Source organism: Hypanus sabinus, chromosome 14 (assembly GCF_030144855.1).
Source record: "Hypanus sabinus isolate sHypSab1 chromosome 14, sHypSab1.hap1, whole genome shotgun sequence".
NCBI lineage: Eukaryota > Metazoa > Chordata > Chondrichthyes > Myliobatiformes > Dasyatidae > Hypanus > Hypanus sabinus.
This window is the reverse complement of record NC_082719.1, coordinates 109,533,262-109,560,285: the sequence shown is the minus strand read 5'-3', so window position 1 is coordinate 109,560,285 and position 27,024 is coordinate 109,533,262. Positions and strand designations below refer to the sequence as shown.

Here is a 27,024-nt window from a genome sequence, read left to right as displayed (position 1 = left end):
CCGCCTCTACCACACATTTAACTCACCCACCACTCTCTGTGTGAAAAATTTACTTATGGTAGTAGGTACACTCTCTGTATCTACTTCCACGCACCTTAAAACTATGCCCTCTCGTGCTAGCCATTTCAGCCCTGGGAAAAAGCCTCTGACTACCAACATGATCAATGCCTCTCATCATCTTATACACCTCTATCAGGCCACCTCTCATCCACCGCTGCCCCAAGGAGAAAAGGCCGAGTTCACTCAACCTATTCTCATAAGACATGCTCCCCAATCCAGGCAACATCCTTGTAAATCTCCTCTGCACCCCTTCTGTGGATTCCACATCCTTCCTTTAGTGAGGCGACCAGAACTCAGCAATGGTCTGACCAGGGTCCTATATAGCTGCAACATAACCTCACGGCTCCTAAACTCAAACCTATGATTGATGAAGGCCAATGGCACCATATGCCTTCTTAACCACAGAGTCAACTGGCGTAGCTGCTTTGAGTATCCTATGGACTCGGACCCCAAGATCCCTCTGATCCTCCGCACTGCCAAGAGTCTTACTATTAATACTATATTCTGCCATCATATTTGACCAACCAAAATGAACCACTTCACATTTATCTGGGTTGAACTCCACCTGCCACTTCTCAGGCCAGTTTTGCATCCTATCAATATCCCACTATAACCTCTGACAGCCCTCCACACCATCCACAACACCAACAACCTTTGTGTCATCAGCAAATTTACTAATCCATCCCCTCACTTCCTCATCCAGGTCATTTATAAAAATCAAGAAAAGTAGGGGTCCCAGAACAGATCCCTGTGGCACCCCACTGGTCACCAACCCCCATGAAGAATATGACCCGTCTACAACCACCCTTTGCCCTCTGTGGACAAGCCAGTTCTGGATCCACAATGCAAGCTCCCCTTGGATCCCACGACTCCTTACTTCTTCAATAAGCCTTGCATGGGCGTACCTTATCAAATGCCTTGCTGAAATCCATATACACTACATCTACTGCTCTACCATCATCAATGTGTTTACTCACATCCTCAAAAAATCAATCAGGCTCGTAAGGCACAACCTGTCTTTGACAAAGCCATGCTGACTATTCTTTAATATTATGTCTCTCCAAATGTTCCTAAATCTTGCCTTTCAGGACCTTCTCCATCAACTTACCAACCACTGAAGTAATGTTCACTGGCCTTTAATTTCTTGGGCTATCTCTACTCCCTTTCCTGAATTAGGGAACAACACCTGCAACCCTCTAATCCTCCGGAACCTCTCCCATCCCTATTGATGATGCAAAGATCATCATCAGAGGCTCAGCAATCTCCTCCCTCGCCTCCCACAGTAGCCTGGGGTACACCTCATCCAGTCCTGGTGACTTATCCAACTTGATGCTTTTCAAAAGTTCCAGCACATCCCCTTCTTTAATATCTAAATGCTCAAGCTTTTCAGTCTACTGTAAGTTACCCCTACAATTGTCAAGATCCTTTTCTGTAGTGAATACTGAAGTAAAGTATTCATTAAGTACCTCTGATATCTCCCCCGGCTCCATACACATTTTTCCACTGTCTTATCCTCTTGCTCTTTACATACCTGTAGAATGCCTAGGGGTTTTCCTTAATCCTGCCCGCTAAGGAATTCTCATGACCCCTTCTGGCTCTCCTAATTTTATTCTCAAACTCTTTCCTGCTTGCCTTATAATCTTCTAGATCATTACCTAGTTTTTTGAACCTTTTGTAAGCTCTTTTCTTCTTGACTAGATTTACAAAAGCCTTTGTACACCACGGTTTTCTTTCTAAGATACTGATCACAATACTCCAAGTGAGGCTTCACCAATGCTTTATAAAGTCTCAACATAACAGCCTTGCTTTTACATTCTAGTTCTCTAGAAAAGAATGCTAACATTGCATTTGCCTTCCTTACCACAGACTCAACTTGCAAACTGACATAGAAACATAGAAAACCTACAGCACAATACAGGCCCTTCGGCCCACAAAGCTGTGCTGAACATGTCCTTACCTTAAGAGAATCCTGCACAAGCACTGCCAAGTCTCTTTGAGTCTGTTTTTTGTATTTTCTCTCCATTTAGAAAATAATCAACCTTTTATTTCTTCTACCCAAAGGGTATGACCACACACTTCCCGTGACTGCAGTTCAACTGCCACTTCTATGCACATTCTCTTAATCTGTCTAAGCCCTTCTGTAGCCTCTCTACTTCCCCAAAACTATCAGTCACTCCAACTATCTTCGTCTCATTTGCAAACTTTGCAACAAAGTCATCAATTACGAAATTCCATGTCATTGACATGCAACGTAAAAAGAATTGGTCCCAACACAGACTCCTGTGGGACACCACTAATCACTGACAGCCAACCTGATTAGTGTCTTAAAGGCTCAGCATTATCCCCTTGCTTTTATATTCAATTTCCCTTGAAATAAATGCCAACATTTGCTTTTGTTTTGTTTTGTAACAATGCCTTTGTTACCACAAACTCAACCTGAAAATTAACCTTCTGGGAGTCTTGCATGAGGACTCCCAAGTCCCTCTGCACTTCTGATGTTTGAACCTTCACCCTGTTTATATAATAGTCTGCACCATTGTTCCTTTTACCAAAATGCATTGTCATACATTTTTTTTCACTGTTTTCCACTTGCCACTTTTTTGCCCCATCTATCAATTTGTCAAAGTCCTGCTGCAATCGCATTGCCTCCTCAGTGCTACCTACCCCTCCATCTATCTTCGTATCATCTGCAAACTTTGCCACAAAGTCATGAATTCCACTACTAAATCATTGACAAACAATATGAAATGTAGTAGTCCGATACTGAACCCTGAGGGCCACCATTAGTCACTAGCAGCCAACCAGAAAACATCCCTTTTTAAACCACATCTTTAACAATCAACTTCAACATCCACCTAGCCACTGAGGTCAGACTAACTAGTCTATAACTTTCTTTCTTCTGTCTCTCCCTTCTTGAAGAGCGGAGTGATATTTGCAATTTTCCAGTCTTTCGGAACCAATCCAGAATCTAGTGATCCTTGAAATATAATTTTCTAATTCCTCCACAATCTCTTCAGCCACATCTTTCAGAACCCTGGTCCAGAAGAATTGTCTATCTTCAGACCTTTCAGTTTCCCCAAGAACCTGCTCCTTAGACAATAGACAATAGACAACAGGTGCAGAAGTAGACCATTCAGCCCTTCGAGCCTGCACCGCCATTTTGAGATCATGGCTGATCATCAACTATCAATACCCGGTTCATGCCTTGTCCCCATATCCCTTGATTCCCCTATCCATAAGATACCTATTTAGCTCCTTCTTGAAAGCATCCAGAGAATTGGCCTCCACTACCTTCCGAGGCAGTGCATTCCAGATCCCCACAACTCTGTCCTAAATGACCTACCCCTTATTCTCAAACCATGCCCTCTGGTACTGGACTCTCCCAACATCTGGAACATATTTCCTGCCTCTATCTTGTCCAATCCCTTAATAATCTTATATGTTACAATCAGATCCCCTCTCAATCTCCTTAATTCCAGCGTGTACAAGCCCAGTCTCTCTAACCTCTCTGTGTAAGACAGTCCGGACATCCCAGGAATTAACCTTCTGAATCTACTCTGCACTTCCTCTACAGCCAGGATGTCCTTCCTTAACCCTGGAGACCAAAACCGTACGCAATACTCCAGGTGTGGTCTCACCAGGGCTCTGTACAAATGCAAGAGGATTTCCTTGCTCTTGTACTCAATTCCCTTTGTAATAAAGGCCAACATTCCATTAGCCTTCTTCACTGTCTGCTGCACTTGCTCATTCACATTCAGTGACTGATGAACAAGGACTCCACAATCTCTTTGTATTTCTCCCTTATCTAACTTTACACCATTCAGTTAATAATCTGCCTTCCTGTTCTTACTCCCAAAGTGGATAACCTCACACTTATTCACATTAAATGTCACCTGCCAAGTATCTGCCCACTCACCCAGCCTTTAGTATTACTTAGTAATGGTAACTTCACACACTTCATGACCCCTGACACCTGGAATTTCCACCATAGTGCTAGCGTCTTCCACAGTGAAGACTGATGCAAAATACTGATGCAGTTCATCCGCTATTTCCTTGTCCCCCATTACTACCTCTTCAGCATTGTTTTCCGGTGGTCCAGTATCCAACTCTCTCCTCTCTTTCACACTTTACGTATCTGAAGAAACGTTAGGTATCCTCTTTAATATTATTGGCTAGCTTGCTTTTGTATTCTATTTTTAACTCCTTAATGATTTTTTTTAGTTGCCTTCTGTTGGTATTTGAAAGCTTCCCAATCCTCTGTTAATCCTCTAATAAAGCACTAATTTTTGCTTTATTATAAGCCACTCCTTGGCTTTTATGTTGGCTTTGACTTCTGTTGTTAGCCTCGTTGTGTCATCGTTCCTTTAGAATACATCTTACTCTTAGGGATACGTATATATACACACACACACACACTGCGGCTTCCAAATTGCTTCCAGAAATTCCAGCCATTGCAGCTCAGTCGTCATCCCTGCCAGTGTTCTTTTTCAAGCAATTCTGGCCAACTCCCCTCTCATGCCTTTAATTCCCTTTACCAGTGTAATACTGATAATTCTGGCTTTAGCCTTTCCTTCTCAAAATTCATGGTGAATTCGATCATATTATGATTATTTGCCCCCAAGGATTCTTTTGCCTTAAGCTCTTTAATCAATTCCAGATTATTGCATAACACCCAATTCAGAATATCTGATCCCCAAGTGGGCTCAAACACAAGCTGCTCTAAAAAGCCATCTCGTATGCATTTTAGAAGTTGCCACTCTTGGAATCCTGCACCAACCTGATATTCCCAAGCTACCTGCATATTGAAATCCCCCATGACTATTGTAACATTGCCCTTTTGGCTTGCATTTTCTATCTCCCACTGTAATTTGTAGACAACATCGTTGGTACTGGGGGGTCTGTATATAACTCCCATCAGGGTCTCTTTATCCTTGCAGTTCCTTAGCTCTATCCACAATAATTCGACACCATCCAACCCTATGTCAGCTCTTTCTAATGATTTGATTTGATTTAAACTTTCTACCTGGCTCTCTAAAATCTCTCTTCAGGACCTCCTCACCTTGTCTACCTATGACATTGTTGCTCACCCTCGCCCTTGAAAATGCCATGGACCCAATCAAAGACATCCCTTGATCCTGGGACCAGGGAGACAATATACCATATAACCATATAACAATCACAGCACGGAAACAGGCCATCCTGGCCCTCCTAGTCCGTGCCGAACCCTTCATCTCACCTAGTCCCACCTACCCGCACTCAGCCCATAACCCTCCACTCCTTTCCTGTCCATATACCTATCCAATTTTACCTTAAATGACACAACTGAACTGGCCTCTACTACTTCTACAGGAAGCTCATTCCACACAGCTATCACTCTTTGAGTAAAGAAATACCCCTCGTGTTTCCCTTAAACTTCTGCCCCCTAACTCTCAAATCATGTCCTCTAGTTTGAATCTCCCCTACTCTCAATGGAAACAGCCTGTTCACGTCAACTCTATCTATCCCTCTCAAAATTTTAAATACCTCGATCAAATCCCCTCTCAACCTTCTACGCTCCAATGAATAGAGACCTAACTTGTTCAACCTTTCTCTGTAACTTAATTGCTGAAACCCAGGTAACATCCTAGTAAATCGTCTCTGCACTCTCTCTAATTTATTGATACCTTTCCTATAATTCGGTGACCAGAACTGCACACAATATTCCAAATTTAGCCTTACAAATGCCTTGTACAACTTTAGCATTACATCCCATCCAGGTGTCTGTATCATGTCCACAGAACCTTGTCTCTGCTCCTCTGACTAAGGAATCTCCTATCAACACAGCAGTCCTCTTCACCTCTCTGTTCTTCTGAGTCACAGCACTTGACTCGATTACCGTCACTCTCTCCCCCACACCCCTGTAGGTTGTCCCACTTAATAGTATCCAAAGTTGTATACTTACTATTGGGGAAATGGCTACAAGCGTACTCTGCACTGGCTGTGCATTTCCCTTCTTTCTCCTGATAGTCACCCAGTTACCTATCTCCTGCAACCTTGTAGTGACTACCTCCCTGTAACATCTGTCTATCATCTCCTCATTCTTCCATATGAGTCAAAGGTCATCAAGCTGGAACTCTAGTTTTTTAATGCTTTCTCTGAGGAGCTGCAACTTGGTGCACTTGGTACAGATGTGTTTATCTGGGAGGCTGCAGGTCTCCTAGATTTCCCACAGTACAAAACACTACCTGGAGCCTTTCTCACTAATTTACTCTGCCTTAACAGATATGGAATGAACAAATAAGGTTAGAGAGAGCAAGAAACTTACAAGAGAACCTACCTCACCCAAACCTAATCTCGACTAAGCCTAAAATACAAAAAGAAAAAATCCGCAGATGCTGGCAATCCAAGTATAGACAATGTTTCAGGCCAAGGCCCTTTATCAGGAGTTAATGGTCTCAGTCTGAAACGGCGACTAAATGCTTTTCTGACGGATACTGACTGGCCTGCTGAGTTCCTCCAGCGTTTGTGTGTGTTGCTTGCCTAAGCCCGATGAGCCAAAGCCACCCTCAACACTGGCTCATTCCAAACAGAAGGCTGTTACACTTGCACTTGGTTTTTTCTTGTTGGTTCTTTCTAATGAATCCCTCTTGCTGATCGCTCACTCCTGAAATCAGAAAAACTGCTGGGAAACTGCATTCAAAATCTCAGTTACTGCCCTGATTAAAAAGTAGCTCATTTCACACATCCTGATAATCCAACAGGTTTAGATTATCAAGAGCAGAAGGTTAATTTAGGAGAGGCTATATTTTCTGAAGTAGCAGTGTGGTTCGAAGATGGGTGTTGTTTTAAATGAATACCTCTCGCCTGTATTTATTTTGGAGAATATCATCGAACCTACTCGATTCAAGAAAAATTCAAATTCAGATTTATCACATGTGAATCAAAACACAGTCAAATGTATCATTTGTGTTAACTACCAGCACATTCAATCATGTACTGTGGGAAGCCTGCACGTGTTGCCATTGAACACATTCTTTACATTCACAGTCCAGGCTGGGAAAAGTATGTGTATCCTTGTATTTTATAACTGGTAGAATTTCCTCTTGCAGCAATAACCTCCACCAAACATTTCCTGTAGCTGCAGATTAGACTTGCACAATGATAAGGAGGAATTTTAGACCATTCGTCTATACAAAACTGTTTCAGTTCATCCATATTTCTGGGATACTTGGTCCTCTTTAGGTCATGCCACTGCACCTCAATAGGGTTAAGGTCTAGAATAGGATTTGGCCACTCTAAAAAACTATTTTTCTTCTTTTGAAACCATTTTGTTAATTTAGTCTTGTGTTTCAGATCATTTTCTTTTTGTATCATCCAACTTCTATTAAGCTTCAGTTGTCACCCTGACATTTTCCTCTAAAATGTCTTGATACAATTTTGAATTCATTGTTCCCTCAACAATTGCAAGCTGTCCAGGCCCTGGCACAGCAAAGCAGCCTCAAACTATGATGCTCCTTCCACCATGCTTCATTTGGGATGAGGTTTTCGTATTAATCTGCAATGCCTTTTTCCCTCTAAACATAGCAGTGCACATTTCTGGCAAAAGCTCTACTTTTGTCTCATCAGTCCAGGTGAACATTGCAGTCCATTACAGAACATTGTCCAGGTACTTTTTTTGCAAACTTGAGACATGCAGTATCATCCAACTTCTATTAAGCTTCAGTTGTCACCCTGACATTTTCCTCTAAAATGTCTTGATACAATTTTGAATTCATTGTTCCCTCAACAATTGCAAGCTGTCCAGGCCCTGGTTTTTGGAGACAGGGGTTTTCTCCATGGTGTCCTTTCAGAAACACCATTCTTGTTCAGCCTTTTTCTTATAGTGGACACATGAACAATGACTTTAGTAAGTTCTAGAGATTTCTGCAGGTCTTTTACTATTACCCTTGGATTCTTTTTCACCTCCTTCAGCATTGCACGTTGTGTTCTTGGTGTGATTTTTGCAGGCCTCTCTCTCCCAGGGAGAGTAGCAACAGTACTGAATTTCTTCCATTTGTAGACAATTTCTCTTACTGTGGGCTGATGAACACTCTGGTCTTTAGAAATATTTTTGTACCCTTTTCCAGCTTCATGCATTTCTACAAGTCTTCTTCTAAGGTCCTCTGAAAGTTGCTTTTATCGACGCATGGTGCACTTAGACAGATCTTTCTTGAGAAGAGCAGGCTGTGTCAGTAATCTGATTTTGTGTGTCATTTTTTTATAGCGCAAGGCATCTCTACAAACCACACCTCCAATCTCATCTCATTGATTGGAACACCTGACTCCAAACAGCTTTTGTAGAAGGCATTACCTCAGAAGTTCACGTTTTATTTGAACATACAAACATTTGTAGATTGATGAGAAGTAGTACAATTGTTTGCATGTTATTAGTTTATACAGATTGCGCTTATCCATTATTGTAACTTAGAAGAAGATCAGGCCACATGTTATGAGTAATTAATGCAGAAAACCAGGTTCACGAACCTCCTTTGTTTCTAGTCCTGATGAAAGGTCTTGGCCCGAAAAGTCAACTTTCCATGTATGCTGCTTTGGATTTCCAGCATCTGGAGAACCTCTTCTGTTTTTGATGCAGTATGCAATTGGAATTTTCCCTCTTTAATTCCCTTTCCAACTTCTTTTTCAATTTCCTTTCCATTACAGTTGGTCAGATGTAACTCATCATTCCATTAGTTCACTCAGATGTAACCCATTGTTCCATTATAGTTTGGCCAGACATAATTCATCATTCCATTACAGTTTGGTCAGTTGTAACCCATCATTCCATTACAGTTTGGTCAGACGTAACCCATCGTTTCAATACAGTTTGGTCAGATGTAACCCATCATTTCATTACAGTTTGGTCAGACATAACCCATCGTTCCATTACATTTTGTTCATACACAGCCCATCATTCCATTACAGTTTGGTCATACATAGCCCATCGTTCCATTACAGTTTGGTCAGATGTAACCCATCGTTCCAATACAGTTTGGTCATAGTCGGTTCGACTTCCCTTTAGCTAGATTCCTTGCCATTCAATGAAGTTGGTCCTTATTAAATTTTATAATTTTAGATTACTCCTTTTGTTTTTCCACTAAATCACACCAAGTACTATAGACTCTGTTCCTAAACTACTTTTTGTTTGGCATGGATCAGCTCACTTGACAGAACCAAGTCCTATCATGCCTCCTTCCTCTTCAGACTGGTGTCATGCAGTTGTCTCTCCTTTGCCATTCACTCTCTAAAACCATTCCTTTTGTGTTTCAGAAAAATCAATTTTAACAATTTTTCCACATACCCACGTTCTTTCAATTGGCTTTCACCAGCCACTTTTCCAGCCTTCTTCCTTATGTACGTGGCACCATGTGAATTCTCTAAGGCATCGACATCCACTTTGAAAGACATAGCTTCCAGTGAAGGCAAGTGCTTGCTAAGTCTGGACAGAAACATTCAGGAAATGTAAGTGTAATCATTAAATGGACCTTTTTAAACTTTCATATTTATCAATCTATCAGTGCACTGACAGGTACATATATTGGCAAGAAGGGTTTGGACCTTGTACAGGAAAAAGTTATTTGTGTAAATGGGCAAAAAGGTCAGCATGGATGTGATGTGCTGAAGACCAGAACATAAAACAATAAGACAAAGGAGCAGGATATTGAGTATGCTCCGCCATTCCATCATGGCTGATTTATTATCCCTCTCAGTCCCATTCTCCAGCCTTCTCCATGTAACCTTTAACACCCTTTCTAATCAAGAACCTATCAACCTCCGCTTTAAATATATCCAATGACTTGGCCTCCATAACTATCTGTGGCAATGAATTACATGGAGTTGCAAGGCTGTTGTTCTGGATGGCATCCCAAGGCAAGTACTCAGGATGCGTGTGGCACACCTGGCGGGTGAGTTTACAAACATCTTTAATCTCTCCTTCTCCCATTGTAGAGTGCCACCCCCGCTTCAAAACATCCACCATTGTCCCTGTACCTAAAAAGACCAAAGTAACATGTCTGAACGACTGATGTCCTGTCACACTCACCTCAATAAGACTATAAGATGCAGAAGTAGGCCAATCGGCCCATCAAGTCTGCTCCACCATTCAATCATGGGCTGATCCAATTCTTCCAGTCATCTCCACTCCTCTGCCTTCTCCCCATATCCTTTGATGCCCTGACTAATCAAGAACCTATCTAAATCTGTCTTAAATGCACCCAATGACTTGGTCTCCACAGCCGCTCGAGGCAACAAATTCCACAGATTTACCATCCTCTGACTAAAGTAATTTCTCCACATCTCTTGTTCTAAATGGACATCCTTCAATCCTTTAGTTGTGCCCTCTTGTCCTAGAATCCCCTACCATGGGAAATAACAGCCATATCTAATCTGTTCAGGCCTTTTAACATTTGGAATGTTTCTATGAGATCCTCCAGGGAATACAGTTCAAGAGCTGCCAGACGTTCCTCATACGGTAACCCTTTCATTCCTGGAATCATTCTTGGGAATCTTCTCTGAACCCTCTCCAATGTCAGTATATCCTTTCTAAAATAAGGAGCCAAAACTGCACACAATACTCCAAGTGTGGTCTCACAAATGACTTATAGAGCATCAACGTCACATCCCTGCTCTTATATTCTATACCTTTAGAAATGAATGCCAACATTGCATTTGCCTTCTTCATCACTGACTTAGCCTGGAGGTTAACCTTTAGGGTATCCTGCATGAGGACTCCCAAGTCCCTTTGCATCTCTGCATTTTGAATTCTCTCCCCATCTAAATAATAGTCTGCCCATTCTCTCCCCATCTAAATATACAGCAAATGCTTTGAAAGTCTGGTCAAGGACTACATCTGCAGCATGCTGCCGCTCCCACTGGACCTCCTACAATTCGCCTGCCGACCCAAACGATTGACAGACGACACAATAGCACACCATCTTTACACATCTGGAAAAGAGGAATGCTTATGTGAGAATGCTGTTCTTGGACTACAGTTTAGCATTCAACACCATTGTTCCCTCCAGGCTTGACAAGAAGCTCAGAGACCTCAGATTTCACCCTGCCTTCTGTAGCTGGATCCTGGACTTCCTGTCAGTTCAACAGCAGGTGGTAAGAGTGGGCTCCCGCAGCTCTGCCCCCTTGACCGTCAACACAGGTGCCCCTCAGGGTTATGTACTAAGCTCCTTCCTTTACTCTCTGTGTACCCATTACTGTGTTGCCGCCTACAGCTCCAATCTAATTAAATTTGCTGACGACACTACACTAATCTCAAATAATAATGAGGCAGCCTACAGAGAGGAATTCATCACCTTGACACAGTGATGTCAAGAAACAACCTCTCCCTCAACCTCGCAAAAACAAAGGAACTGGTTGTGGACTACAGGAGGAATGGAGACGTGCTAACCCCTATTGACATCAATGGATCTGGGGTTGAGAGGGTGAACAGCTTTAAGTTCCTCAGCATAAACTTCACCGAGGATCTCATGTGGTCTGTACATACCAGCTGTGTGGTGAAAAAGGCACACAGCGCCTCTTTCACCTCAGATATAGAAATATAGAAAACTTACAGCAAAATACAGGCCCTTCAGCTCACAATGCAATGCCAAACATGTACATACTTTAGAAATTACCTAGCGTTACCCATAGCACTCTATTTTCCTAAGCTCCATGTACCTATCCAGGAGTCGCTTACGAGGGGTGACTGATAAGTTCATGGCCCAAGGTAGAAGGAGTCAATTTTAGAAAACCTAGCACATTTATTTTTCAACATAGTCCCCTTCTACATTTACACACTTAGTCCAGTGGTCATGGAGCATCCAGATCTTAGATTTCCAGGAACAGTCCATAGCATGGGTGATTGATAAATTTGTGGCCTAAGGTATACAGCTCTCATTACATGCACACGCAGTTCAACTCAGTTACTCAGACCACATCTCTGTTATGCTAATCCCAGCATACAGACTGCTTGTCAGGTGCTCCAGACCAGTTTTGAAGCAGGTGAAAACCTGGCCAGCAGGAGCCATCTCTGCTCTTCAAGATTGCTTTGAGTACACTGACTGGCACGTTTAGGAAGGCTGCAACTGATGGCAACTCCACCAACTTAGAGGAGTACACGGCATCAGTGACTATCTACATCATCAAGTGCATTGATGATGTCACTGTATCCAAGACCATCACTACATGCTCCAACCAGAAGCCATGGATGACCGCGGAGGTGTGTGCGCTGCTGAGGACCCAAGACTCCGCCTTCAGAGGAGGTGACAAGGCAGCCCTAACAACAGCGAGGGCCAAACTGCCCCGGGCCATCAGAGAGGCAAAGCGTACATACACCTAGCGAATCCACAGACACTTCCAGGATAGCGGTGACACGTGGCGCATGTGGAAGGTCATTCAGGACATCAACAACTATAGGACAACATTACCTGCCTGTGTTGGTGATGCCTCCCTCCTAGATGCACTGAACAACTTCTACGCTGGTTTTGAGGCGAAAAATGACGTGGTGGCAAGGAAGACCACCTCTCCTCCCAACAACCAGGTAATGTGTCTTACCGTGGCTGATGTGAGGAAAACTCAATGCAGGGTCAACCCACGGAAGGCTGCTGGACCAGACAATTTTCCTGGCAGTAAACACAAAGTACACTGCAGATGCTGTGGTCAAATCAACACGTACAAACAACCTGGATGAACTCAGCAAGTCGGGCAGCATCCGCTGATTCCTGGCAGAGTGCTCAGAGAATGTGCAGACCAACTAGCAGATGTTCTCACTGACATTTTTAACATCTCCCTGACCAGTGCCGTCATTCCAATGTGCTTCAAGGCCACCACCATTGTCCCTGTGCTGTATGTTTGTATGTTCCTGTCAGGGTTAAAGGCGAAATGAATAAGAATAAGGAACCTTTGTTCTCGAGGGATATTGGAACTCTGATAAAGAAGAAGAGAGAGATGTATAACACGTATAGGCAACAGGGAGGAAATAAGATGCTTGAGGAGTATAAAAAGAGTAAGAAAATACTTAAGAAAGAATCAGGAGGGCTAAACAAAGACATAAGGTTGCTTTGGCAATCAGGATGAAGGACAATCCTAAGAGCTTCTACAGGTATGTTAAGAGCAAAAAGAAGATCAGAGTGGTCAGCTATGTATGGAACTAAAAGAAATGGGAGAGATATTAAATGAGTTTTTTGCATCTGTATTTACTAAGGAAACTGGAATGGAGTCTATGGAAACAAGGCAAACAAGTAGGGAGGTCATGGAACTTATACAGATTAAAGAGGAGGAGGTGCTTGCTGTCTTGAGGCAAATCAGACTAGATAAATCCCCAGGCCTGAAAGGGTATTCCCTCTGACCTTGAAGGAGACTAGTGTTGAAATTGCAGGGGCCCCAGCAGAAATATTTAAAACGTCGATATCCACGGGTCAGGTGCCAGAGGATTGGAGGATAGCTCATGTAGCTCCGTTGTTTAAAAAAGGCTCAAAAAGTAAGCCGGGAAATTATAGGCCGGTAAGTTTGACGTTGGTAGTAGGTAAATTATTGGAAGGAATACTAAGAGATAGGATCTACAAATATTTGGATAGACAGGGACTTATTAGGGACAGTCAACATGGCTTTGTGTGTGGTAGATCATGTTTAACCAATCTATTAGAGTTTTTCAAGGAGGTTACCAGGAAAGTGGATGAAGGGAAGGCAGTGGATGTTGTCTACATGGACTTCAGTAAGGCCTTTGACAAGGTCCTGCATGGGAGGTTAGTTAGGAAGATTCAGTCTCTAGGTATACATGGTGAGATAGTAAATTAGATTAGACATTGGCTCAATGGAAGAAGCCAGAGAGTGGTAGTGGAGGATTGCTACTCCGAGTGGAGGCCTGTGACTAGTGGTGTGCCACAGGGATCAGTGCTGGGTCCATTGTTATTTGTCATCTATATCAATGATCTGGATGATAATGTGGCAAATTGGATCAGCAAGTTTGCCGATGATACAAAGTTTGGAGGTGTAGTGGACCTTCCTCAAAGGTTTTTAAAGCTTGCAGAGGGATTTGGACCAGTTGGAGGAATGGGCTGAAAAATGGCAGATGGAGTTTAATGCGGACAAGTGTGAGGTATTGCACTTCCGAAGGTCAAACCAAGGTAGAGCATACAAGGTAAATGATAGGACACTGAGGAGTGCAGTAGAACAGAGGGATCTGGGAGTACAGATACATAATTCTCTAAAAGTGGCGTCACAAGTAGATAGGGTCGTAAAGAGAGATTTTGGTACATTGGCCTTTATAAATCAAAGTATTGAGTATAAGAGTTGGAATGTAATGGTGAGGTTGTATAAGACATTGGTGGGACCATTGTGTATGTGTGCAGTTTTGATCACCTAATTACAGGAAGGATATTAATAAGGTTGAAAGAGTGCAGAGAAGGTTTACAAGGATGTTGCCGGGACTTGAGAAACTGAGTTACAGAGAAAGGTTGAATAGGTTAGGACTTTATTCCCTATGAGGGGTGATTTGATAAAGGTGTATACAATTATGATGGGTATAGATAATGAATGCAAGCAGGCTTTTTCCACTGAGGCTAGGGGAGAAAAAACCAGAGGTCATGGGTTAAAGGTGAAGGGGGAAAAGTTTAAAGGGAACATTGGGGGGGGGGCTTCTTCACACAGAGAGTGGTGGCAGTGTTGAATGAGCTGCCAGATGAAGTGGTGAATGCGGGCTCACTTTTGACATTTAAGAAAAACTTGGGACAGGTATATGGATGCGAGGGGATTGGAGGGACATGGCCCAGGTGCAGGTCAGTGGGACTAGGCAGAAAAATGGTTCGGCCAAGAAGGGCCAGAAGGCTTGTTTCTGTGTTGTAATGTTCTACGGTTCTATGGAAGAAGTCTTCAGTGTCCTGCCTCAACGACTACCGTCCTGTTGTACTCACATCTATCATCATGAAGTACTTCGAGAGGCTCGTCACGAGGCACATCAAGACCCTGCTTTCCCCCCTCACTGGACCCCCTGCAGTTCGTATATCATCCCAACCATTCAACAAACGATGCCATTGCCATCACCCTCCATCTGGCCCTCACCCACCTGGACATGTATGGTGTTCATAGACTTCAGTTCAGCATTCAACACAATCATTCCTCAGAAACTGATTGGAAAGGTAGGTGGGACTAGGTGAGATTAAGGGTTCGGCACGGACTAGGAGGGCCAAGATGGCCTGTTTCTGTGCTGTGATTGTTATATGGTTATATGGAAAGCTGTGACTGCTGGGCCTGAACACCACTTCCTGCAACTGGATTCTAGACTTCCTGACTGGGAGACACCTCAGTTGGTCTGGATTGGAATTTAGCATCTCCAACACCATCACACTGAGCACGGGGGCCCCCCAGGGCTGTGTGCTCAGTCCACTGCTGTTCACTCTGCTGACTCACGACTGTGCATCAATACACAGCTCGAACCACATCATCAAGTTCGCCGATGACACAACTGTGGTGGGCCTTATCTGCAAGAATGACAAATCAGCATATAGAGAAGGTGCAGTGGCTAATGCACTGGCACAGAGCCAACAACCTATCTCTGAATGTGAACAAAACAAAACAACACATGGTTGTTGACTTCAGGAGAGTAGGTATGACTGCTCCCCACTGAACATCAATGGCTCCTCCGTAGAGATCGTTAAGAGCACCAAAGTTTCTGGTGTTCACCTGGCAGAGAATCTCACCTTGTCCCTCAACACCAGCTCCATAGCCAAGAAAGCCCAGCAGCGTCTCTACTTTCTGCAAAGGCTGAGAAAAGTCCATCTCCCACCTTCCAACCTCACCACATTCTACAGAGGATGTATCAAGAGTATCCTGAGTAGCTGCATTACTGCCTGGTTCGGAAATTGTACCATCTCGGATTGTAAGACCCTGCAGCAGATAGTGAGGTCAGCTGAGATCATTGGGGTCTCTCTTCCTGGTATTACAGACATCTACACTATACGCTGCATCCGCAAAGCTAATAGCATTGTGAAGGATCCCACACACCCCTCATACAAACTCTTTGCCCTCCTGCCATCTGGCAAAAGGTACCGAAGCATTCGGGCTCTCACGACCAGACTGTGTAGCAGTTTCTTTCCCCAAGCCATTAGACTCCTCAAATCCCAGAGTCTAGTCCGACACCAACTTACACACACACACACACTCACTCACTCAACTGAACACCAATCCACTGCCTTTGTAATTTTTGTTCATTTCTTACTCAATTCCTGCTAAAACATTGTTTACGTTTATCATTTGTATATCATTACATCATATACAAATTTATATTGTAATTTGCCTTTTACTGTGCCTATTATTAGTTATATTAGTACTGTCTTGCATTGTTTTGCGCACTATATGTAGTCCTGTGTAGGTCTGAAGTCTAATGTAGTTTTGCGTTCTTTCATGTATCTAGTGTAGTTTTGTGTTGTTTCAGGTAGTCTAGTGAGGTTTTGTGTTGTCTCATGTAGCACCATGGTCCTGGAGGAACGTTGTTTTGATTTTACTGTGTACTGTACCAGCACTAATGGTTGAAATGACAATAAAAGCTACTTGACTTGACTTGAGTGATTAGGCAGAAAGTTTGAAGTTAGTAACTCATCTCCTCTTACCTTAGGCCATGAAGTTATCAATCACCCCTTGAGTTATTAACTCCAAACTTTTTGCATAATCAAAGAGTTGAACTGCATGTGCATGTAATGAGAGCTGTATAACTCAGCTCCTTCTACCTTAGGCCACAAACTTATCAATCACTCATGCTCTGGACACTTTCTGGAGGTCCAAAATCCCTATGTTCCATGACCACTGGACTAAGTGTGTTAATGTAGGAGGGGACTATGTTGAGAAATAAATGTGCTAGGTCTTCTAAAATTGACTCCTACTTTAGGCCACAAACTTATCAATCACCCCTCGTAAAAAACCCCCGTCACCAGCAGCCCATTCCATGCACTCACCACTGTAAAAAAACTTACCTCTGACATCTCCTTTGTACCTACTTCCAAGCACCTTAAAACTGCCCTCTAGTGCAGCCCTGGGAAAAAGCCTCTGACTATCCACACGATCACTGTCTCTCATCATCTTATACACCTCTTTCAGGTCACCTCTCATCCTCCGTTGCTCCAAGGAGAAAAGGCTGAGTTCACTTAACCTGTTTTCATAAGGCATGCTCCCCAATCCAGGCAACATCCTTGTAAATCTCCTCTGTACCCTTTCCATGGTTTCCACATCCTTCCTGTAATGAGGCAACCAGAATTGAGCACAGTACTTCAAGTGGGGTCTGACCAGGGTCCTATATAGCTGTAACATTACCTCTCAGCTCATAAACTCAATTCCACAATTGATGAAGACCAATACACTGTATGCCTTCTTAACCACAGAGTCAACTTGCACAGCAGCTTTGAATGTCCTAAGGATTTGGACTCTCAGATCCCTCTGATTCTCCACACTGCCAACAGTCTTACCATTAATGCTATACTCTGCCATCACATTTGACCTATTAAAATGAACCACCTCACACTTATCTGGGTTGAACTCCATCTGCCACTTTTCAGCCCAGTTTTGCATCCTATCAATGTCTCACTGTAACCTCTGACAGCCCTCCACACTATCCACAACACCCCCAACCTTTGTGTCATCAGCAAATTTACTAACCCATCCGTCCACTTCCTCAAACAGGTCATTTATAAAAATCACGAAAAGGGGTCCCAGAAAAGATCCCTGAGGCACACCACTGGTCACTGGCCTCTATGACTCGTCTATAACCACTCTTTGCCTTCTGTGAGCAAGCCAATACTGGATCCACAAAGCAAGATCCCTTTGGATCCCATGTCCCCTTATTTTCTCAATAAGCCTTGCATGGATTACCTTTTCAAATGCATATACACTACATCTACTGCTCTACCTTTGTCAATGTGTTTCAGCACATCCTCAAAAAATTCAATCAGGCTCATAAGGCATGACCTGCCTTTGACAAAGCCATGCTGACTATTCTTAATCATATTATGCTTCTCGAAATGTTCATAAATCGTGCCTCTCAGGATCTTTTCTATCGACGGTTGAAGAAGCTTAGTATGGCACCCCAAACTCTAAGAACTTTCTACAGGGGCACAATTGAGAGCATCCTGACTGGCTGTCTCACTATCTGGTATAGGAACTGTATTTCCCTCAATCACAGAACTCTGCAGAGAGTGGTGCAGCCAGCCCAATGCATCTGTAGATGTGAACTTCCCACTATTCAGGACATTTACAAAAACAGGTTTGTAAAAAGGGCCCAAAGGATCATTTGAGACTCCAGTCACCCCAAACACAAACTGTTCCAGCTGCTACCATGTGGGAAACAGTACCGCAGCATAAAAGCCAGGATCAACAGGTTCCGGGACAGTTTCTTCCATCAGGCCATCAGACTCTTAATTCATGCTGATGCTACTGTATTTCTATCTCTTGTTGACTATCCTGCTGCACATAATATTTATTATAAATTACTATAACTGCACATTGCACATTTGAACAGAGATGTAACGTAAAGATTTTTACTCCTCATGTATATTAAGGATGTAAGTAATAAAGTCAATTCAATTCACCACCAACTTTGTCTGAAAAAATACCTCATCTTTGCTCTAAATGGACATCCTTCTATTCTGAGGCTGTGCCCTCTGGTCCTAGACTCCTCCATTTTAGGAAACATTCTCTCCACATACACTCTGCCTGGGTCTTGCAATAACATCCCCACTCATTCTTCTACACTTTAGCAGGTACAGGCTTGTAGCTATCAAATACTCCTCATACATTAACACTTTAACAACTGGAGTCATTTTCATGAACTTTCTCTGGACCTTCTCCAATGTCAGCACATTGTTGAAGTGATGTTCTCTGTGCTGTACAGCTCCATGACAAACCCTACCAATATTAAATCATGAAGAATATTAAAGGATGGAAGGCAATTTCCTTGCAAATGAAATGACCATCTTCTCATCCTATCCTTTGCTATTATAGCATTAGGTTGGTTCAGCTCTCTAGGAATCTTTCCTGGCCCCCTTGATTACTGCTGCTGCTCTGAAATTTGCAGCTCTACACCACGTTCTCATTTGAGTAAGTCCACTCTCACTTTAGCTACTCAAAATGACGTGAAAACTGCTAAAAATAACAAAGAGTACACCCTCCTCGAAAAAAGGATACGTCTTGGCTTTTTTGGAGTCCACCAATGAATATGCAGAGATCAGCTGTGCCAAAGTCCGTACATCCTGAGAATTCTGTCTAGAAAGGCAAAATAGTGAGTATTCTAAGAATTAAATTAAAACAGGGTCATGTCTGTAATTTTCATGTATACAAACATCAAGCATTCTGATTTTATCCATTAAAATAGAGGCAGAGAAACTACAAAAAATAATCTTCTGTCTGCAATACGTATGCTTTATTACTGAACCACAACACTTTATTTTAAGCTCTTAGTAAGTGGCAGCAAACTGATGCCTTGGGATGTTGCCTCTGGTACATCACCAAAGACTATCAAATTTCAACAAATGTACGGCAGAGAGGCTTCTGACACCTGCCCTCTTGCTCCATTACAGTTGTAGCCTAGAATTTTGAACTGACCAAGTTTCTGTAATTGGCCAGAGCATTGTCATCCAGGTGCTCATCCAGATTCTAAGCTCACCTAAGACCATATGACCATAAGATATAGGAACAGAACTGGAAATGGATAGCTGATATTTGTTGAGACCTCCAGGTTAAAGGTCTTGATCCAAAATGTCAGCTGCCCATATCCCTCCACAGACGCAGCTCAATTCTGCTGAGCTCCTCCAGCTTTGTGTGTTTGTGTTCCAGATTCTAGCATCTTAATCCCTTGTGTCTATAAATTCTTCTGCCTTACCCATAATCCTGCCTGTATTAAGATAAATACACTTGGGGAAGTTAATCCCCACCCTCACCCCATGCTCTTTAGCTTGACCCTGCTAGCTTTTCTTGCTGGACTTGTTTGACTTAACTTCTATCTTCTCCTCCAGTGCTCCACCTGCTGGTAAAGACATGACATTACTATGAAGTACTAAGTAACTAGAATCGGATGGCGAAGGGGAAGAAGCTGTGTCTGAATCGTTGGGTGTGAATCTTCAGGATCCCCTACCTCCTTCCTGACAGAGTAAGGAACAGCAATAGCAAATCTCCCTGCAAGGATACTGCTGCCCCTCCAGTTTAGGTACATTATGTCTCCCTTGTTAAGGTCTCACCTGTCTTGGAAGAGATCCCAGTGATCTAGGATTCTATGGTTCTTTGAGGGAATGGGACCCACCCTTGAGGTTTCACACCAAGGGCTCGACCTAAGAGCTTTGCTCGCCTTCAGTGCACTGAGATTTCGTAGCTCTGGAGATGGGGGTTGGTGTCTAGGCAGGAGAACGGTGTGTCGTGGGAGATGGAAGATCTAAGGCTGCGTGCCCAGAGACCTGAGATCTTTGTGCACAGAGCTCAGAAAAAGTGACGCAACAGACATTTAACATTATAAACCAGCAAGTTGCTTATTATGTCTCCCCTCTCGCTGTGAAATGGAGCCACCTCTTTCTCCCTTATTAGGGAGGGAGAGATACTGTGGTACATCGAATACCGGTGAACAAGTAGTCTTTGGAGTACTGCAAGTCTGTGTCTTTGCTGTTGCTTTGCTCACGCTTGAGTGCACTGTGGCAGGTGCTGATGCTTTTGTTTTGCTAGTGGGGGGGGGGGGAGAATTGTTGTTTACTGTCGCTTACGCGTGGGAGGGAGGAGAGCTGGGGGGGGGGAACTTTGGGGTTCTAACATTTAACTGTCGTTCATTCTTTGGGGGCACTCCTCATTTTCCAGGGATGGTTGTGCAGAAAAAGCATTTCAGGATATATATTGTATACATTTCTCCGACATTAAATGTACCTTCGAAATCTTTGAATCTAAAGCCATCCTTCCTAAACCAGCTCTTTATTCAGACATTCTACTTTGCCATCTTCCAATCTCTAGCCTCACTGGCATGTAGCTCAGGCAGTAATCCAGAGATTACAATACTGGAGATCCTACTTTTTAACTTTCTACTTAACTCCCTAAATTTTCTATGCATGACCTCATCTCTTGTCATTCCTAGGTTTGACAGTACCAATATGGTGGTGGTCCAGTATGTTCTATGAGCTCTGGGTTCTCATCGTCTCCTCATAGAACACATACACAGGACTGTGCAGATCTTTCACATATATGCCATGGCCAAAGAGGCTGGGTGTCTCCAGTGTTTGACTTTCCTCATCAATCCAAATGCTTCCACCAACCATAAGGCAGGCTGGAAACTCTATTTGCTTGTTGAAAGGTCACAGATGAGAAATACTCATTATTTTTCTCTTTCCATAGAAGCTGACTGACTCGGTGGTATTTTCAGCACTTACTGCTCATACTTCATGTCTTGGTATTACAGGCCCTTTCTGAGATGAGCTGTAACCATATAACAATTACAGCACGGAAACAGGCCATCTCGGCCCTTCTAATCCACGATGAATGCTTACTCTCACCTAGTCCCACTGGCCCGTACTCAGCCCATAACCCTCCATTTCTGTCCTGTCCGTATACCTATCCAATTTTATAAGTAATTCACACAACAAGCACAAAACCCTGAAGTACTCAACCACTGGATCATTTACATGCCAAAGAATGTTTGAATGTTCTATTTGCTCAGGAGCAATGAGAGCACAGTGGAATGATATGAAATAAATCACAGCTCATATTAAAGCATTACTGCCATCTGCTATATTTAATAATTTAGCTGTTTTATGTTAGTATTATCAATTGTTTTAATGTTCAACAACTCTAACTTCCAGGAAAAAACTATGCCAAATATATAGATTTACAGAATAAGACAACTTTTAACTTTTGTTGACTAAGATTGTTTTTAGGAAGTCTAAACACTTTTCTTCAGGCTATTCTGGAACAAACATACAGCAGCAGTGATGCTGCTTGGCAAAGAAGGTTGAAAGATTTGTGTGATCATAAACAATTGTTTGAGATTATACTATCACAATTTTCAAGGTGCAAGGGACAAGGGCAGTTACCAGAAAAAAATTGTGAACCCTTTGCAATTACCAGGTTTTCTACATTAATTACTCGTAAAATGTGGTCTGATCTTCATCTAAGTCACAATCATACACAAACACAACTGCCTAAACAAATAAAAAAACATTTTACTTTTCATGTCTTTATTGAACATATTGTTTAATCATTCACAGTCCAGGCTGGAAACAGTAATGTGAACCCATGTATTTAATAATTGCTAGAACCTCCTTTAGTAGCAGTAATCTCTACAGGGGACATTTTCTGTAGCTGCTGATTAGACTTGCACAACAAGAAGGAGGAATTTTAGACCTTTCAGATCATCAATATTCCTGGGATACTTTGCATGAACAGCCCTCTTCAGGTCATGCCACAGCCTCTCAATTGGGTTCAGGTCTGGACTGTAACTTGACCATTCCAAAACACAATTTTTCTTTTTTATTAACTATTCTGTTGCTGAGTTACTCTTCTGCTTCGGGTCATTATCTTTTTGCATCATCCAACTTCAACTAAGCTACAGGTGATGGACTGCTACCCTGATAATCTCCTGTAAAATGTCTTGATTCAATTTGAATTCACTGTTCTCTCAATGATTGCAAGCTGTCCAGGCCCAGAGGCAGCAAAGCAGCCTCAAACTATGATGCTCCTTCCACCAACCTTCACAGTCAGGATAAGGCTTTGGTTTTGGTGAGCAGTGCCCTTATTTCTCCAAATAAAGTGCTCTGCATTCAGAAACACCGAAAATTTACAGTACATTACAGGTCCTTCGGGCCACAATGTTATGCCAACCATGTAACCTACTCTAGAAGCTGTCTAGAATTTCCTTACTGCATTGCCCTCTATTTTTCTAAGGCTCCGTGTACTGATCTAAGAATCTCTTAAAAGACCCGTTTGTATCCACCTCTACCACCTTCGTTGGCAGTAAATTCCATGCACCCACCACGCTCTGTGAAAAACTTACCTGACATTCCCCTTGTATCTACTTCCAAGCACCTTAAAACTCTGCCCCTTTGTGTTAGCCATTTCGGCCCTGGGAAAAAGCCTCTGGCTATCCAATCAATGCCTCTCATTATCTTATACATCTCTATCAGCTTACCTCTCACCCTCTGTTGCTCCAAGGAGAAAAGGCCAAGTTCACTCAAACAACTCTTATAAGGTATGTTCTCAAATCCAGGCAACATCTGTGTAAATCTTCTCTGCACACTCTCTATAGTATCCTCATCCTTCCTGTAATGAGGTGACCAGAACTGAACACAGTACTCCAAGTGGAGTCTAACTAAGATCTTATATAGCTGCAACATTACCTCATGTCTTGATTTCAATCAGCTTTGCACATTGTGCTCTTGGTATAACCATATATAACCATATAACAATTACAGCACAGAAACAGGCCATCTTGGCCCTTCTAGTCCGTGCCGAACGTTTACTCTCACCTAGTCCCACCTACCAGCACTCAGCCCATAACCCTCCATTCCTTTCCTGTCCTTATACCTATCCAAATTTTTTTAAATAACAAAATCAAACCTGCCTCTACCACTTCTAATGGAAGCTCGTTCCACAGATACCACTCTCTGAGTAAAGAAGTTCCCCCTCATGTTACTCCTAAACTTTTACCTCTTAACTCTCATGTCCTCTTGTTTGAATTTCCCCTACTCTCAATGGAAAAAGCCTATCCACATCAACTCTATCTATCCCTCTCATAATTTTAAATAACTCTATCAAGTCCCCCCTCAACCTTCTACAATCCGAAGAATAAAGAGCTAACTTGATCAACCTTTCTCTGTAACTTAGGTGCTTAAACCCAGGTAACATTCCAGTAAATCTTCTCTGTACTCTCTCTATTTTGTTGACATCTGTCCTATAATTCGGTGACCAGAACTGTACACAATACTCCAAATTTGGCCTCACCAATGCCTTGTACAATTTTAACATTACATCCCAACTCCTATACTCAATGCTCTGATTCATAAAGGCCAGCATACCAAAAGCTTTCTTCACCACCCTATCCCCATGAGATTCCACCCTCAGGGAACTATGCACCATTATTCCTAGATCACTCTGTTCTACTGCATTCCTCAATGCCCTACCATTTATCATGTATGTCCTATTTTGATTATTCCTACAAAAATGTCGCACCTTATAGCGATGTGCTACACACAGAGCTAGAAATAACGACACACAGTCTGTAAGTTGCACTCCAGACTAGTTTATTCAAACTTTGCGGCACTGGCATTTACGCAGTTCCGTTCCTGCTCTCTCCGGGCAGAAATGACGTCAGAGGTGGATTACAAAAGTCCCTTCCCGCGCGCAGGCTTTCTCCCCGTGCTGGTGAAGAAGGAGGCCCAGCACCATTTTGGGGCAGGCCTCTCTGCCGTCGTGTGCGCCATTTTGTGAGCCGGTTTGCCTGCCTAGAAAGTGGATCGCCACATAACCACCCTGCCCAGAACCGGTGATACACCCCCCAATATCCACAGTCTGGATCAGTCTCTGTTTGGGCAGTCTGCCTCTGTGCCACGGTGCCTGAACCTTGACTGGCTGTGCCAAGTCCATGTGGACCAGATTGAGTCAGTTCCAAGCAGGACCCAGGGAAGCTGGTCCACCCATTTAAGCCCTTTTAGGCAGGCCATGAGAGCTGACTTCAAGTGATGGTGGACGCGTTCCACTAGTCTATTCGACTCTGGGTGGTAGGTAGTTGTGTGGTGTAGCTGGGGCAATGAGGTAAGGTTGGCTGGTAGCCACGTCACACAGGAGGGTCCTTTCACCTGGGCCTACGAGGAAGTCTTGCAGCTGCAAACCCAAGACTGCAGTCCTGTAGCTGGGCATCTCGTCGTCTGCCTGCAGCGCCTCTGCCAGTGCTGCATAGTCCACCCCCAAGGACAGGGCTGGATAGCTGGTCTGGAGAATGCGTCCACCACGACGTTGTCCTTTCCTGAGACATGCTGGGTGTCCGTCGTGTACTCGGAGATGTAGGACAGATGTCGCTGCTGGCGGGCCGACCAGGGATCAGACACCTTCATGAATATGAAGGTCAATGGTTTGTGGTCCGTGAATGCAGTGAATGCAGCCTTCTAAGAAGTACCTGAAATGCCGGATTGCCAGATGTAGAGCCAGCAGCTCCCGGTCGAAGGCAATGTACTTGAGTTCAGGTGGTCGCAGGTGCCTGCTGAAGAACGCCAGGAGTTGCCAGCACCCCTTGATGAGTTGCTCCAGCACCCCACCGACTGCTGAGTTGGATGCATCCACTGTGAGGGCGGTTGGAACATCCGTTCTGGGGTACACCAGCTTCACAGCGTCTGCCAAGGCTTCCTTGGCTTTAACAAAAGTGGTCTTTTTGTCCCAAGTAATGTCCTTGCCTTTACCAGACATCAGGGTGAACAAAGGGCACAAGATATGGGCTGCTGAGGGGAGGAAATGGTGGTGGCAGCTCACCATACCAACAAACTCCTGCAGGCCTTTGACTGTGTTGGGCCGGGCGAAGTGGCGGATCGTGTCTACCTTGGTGGACAGAGGTGTTGCCCCGTCTTTGGTAATCCTGTGGCCCAGGAAGTCGATGGTGTCAGGTCCGAACTGGCATTTGGCCGGGTTGATTGTGAGGCCGAAATCACCCAAGTGGGAGTAGAGCTGGTGGAGGTGGGACAGATGCTCCTGACGACTACTGCTGGCTATGAGGATGTTGTCCAAATAGATGAACGCAAAGTTCAGGTCGCGTCCCACCGCATCCATTAGCTGCTGGAACATCTGTGCGGTATTCTTTAGGCTAAACGGCATTCAGAGGAATTCGATCAGGCCGAACTGGGTGATGAGTGTTGTTTTGGGGATGTCTTCAGGGTGAACCGGGATTTGATGGTATCCCCGGACGAGGTCTTTTGGCATCTTTGGAAAAGATGCTTGACCCGTGCAGGTTTGCTGCAAAGTCCTGTATGTGCGGCACTGGGTAGAGGTCTGGAGTTGTAGCCTTGTTCAGTTTGCGGTACGCTGCAAGGTCTCCAGCCACTGGCTGCTTTGGGCACCATGTGCAGGGGGGAGGCCCATGGGCTGTCAGACCGCCATACAATCGCCAATTCCTCCATCCTCTTGAACTCCACCTTCGCCAGGCGTAGCTTGTCCAGGGGGAGCCTTCATGCGCGGGCGTGGAGGGGTGGTCCCTGGGTTGGAATGTGGTGCTGTACTCCATGTCCAGGCATGGCTGCCGTGAACTGCGGTGCCAGAACCAATGGAAAGTCTGCCAGGATTCTGGTGAATTCGTTGTCAGACAGCATGATGGAGTCCAGGTGTGGGGCCGGCAACTTGGCTTCACCCAGGGAGAACATCTGGAAAGTCTTGGCATGGACCAGTCTTTTCCCTTGCAAATCGACTAGCAGGTTGTGAGCTCGCAAGAAGTCTGCCCCCAGGAGTGGTTGGACCATGGCAGCCAGTGTGAAGTCCCACGTGAACTGGCTGGCGCCAAACTACAGCTGCCGTAGGTCCATATCGTGCTGCCATTTGCGGCCCTCAGGGTGGGTCCTGGCTCCCTGTTGCGGGTGTCGTACCCCATCGAGGGTAAGACGCTGATTTCCGCTCTGGTGTCGACCAAGAAGTGGCGTCCTGACTGTTTGTCACAGACATACACGAGGCTGTCCTGGTGGCCAGCTACCGTAGCCATTAGCGGCAGCTAGCCCTGGCATTTCCCGGGAACTTGCAGGGCGGGCGACAGGGTGGTAGAAACACTACTGTTCATCGGCCACCTCACTCCTGCCTCTGGGTTGTGTGTACTCTGTTGCCGGACCTGATCTGGCCTACTGTTGGGTGTGTAACCTGATAATCTGTCTGACGGATGCCCTGCTCTCCCTCTTGGCTTTCCACAGCACGTCTGCCCAGGCCGCCACCTTCTGGGGGTCACTGAAATCTGTGTCGGCCAGTAGCAGATGTATGTCC

General features: G+C 44.1%; 1 protein-coding gene across 1 annotated transcript in view; it reads right to left on the bottom strand.

Moving 5' to 3' along the window:
• Positions 1–27,024, bottom strand: part of srp72 (signal recognition particle 72) — a 228,925-nt gene that overhangs the window by 20,692 nt on the left and 181,209 nt on the right. The window contains exons 15-16 of the mRNA XM_059989802.1: positions 19,237–19,314; positions 9,377–9,514 (exon numbers count right to left, since the gene is read on the bottom strand). Coding sequence (XP_059845785.1) covers positions 9,377–9,514; positions 19,237–19,314 — 216 coding nt within the window. The remainder of the gene's footprint in view (positions 1–9,376; positions 9,515–19,236; positions 19,315–27,024) is intronic.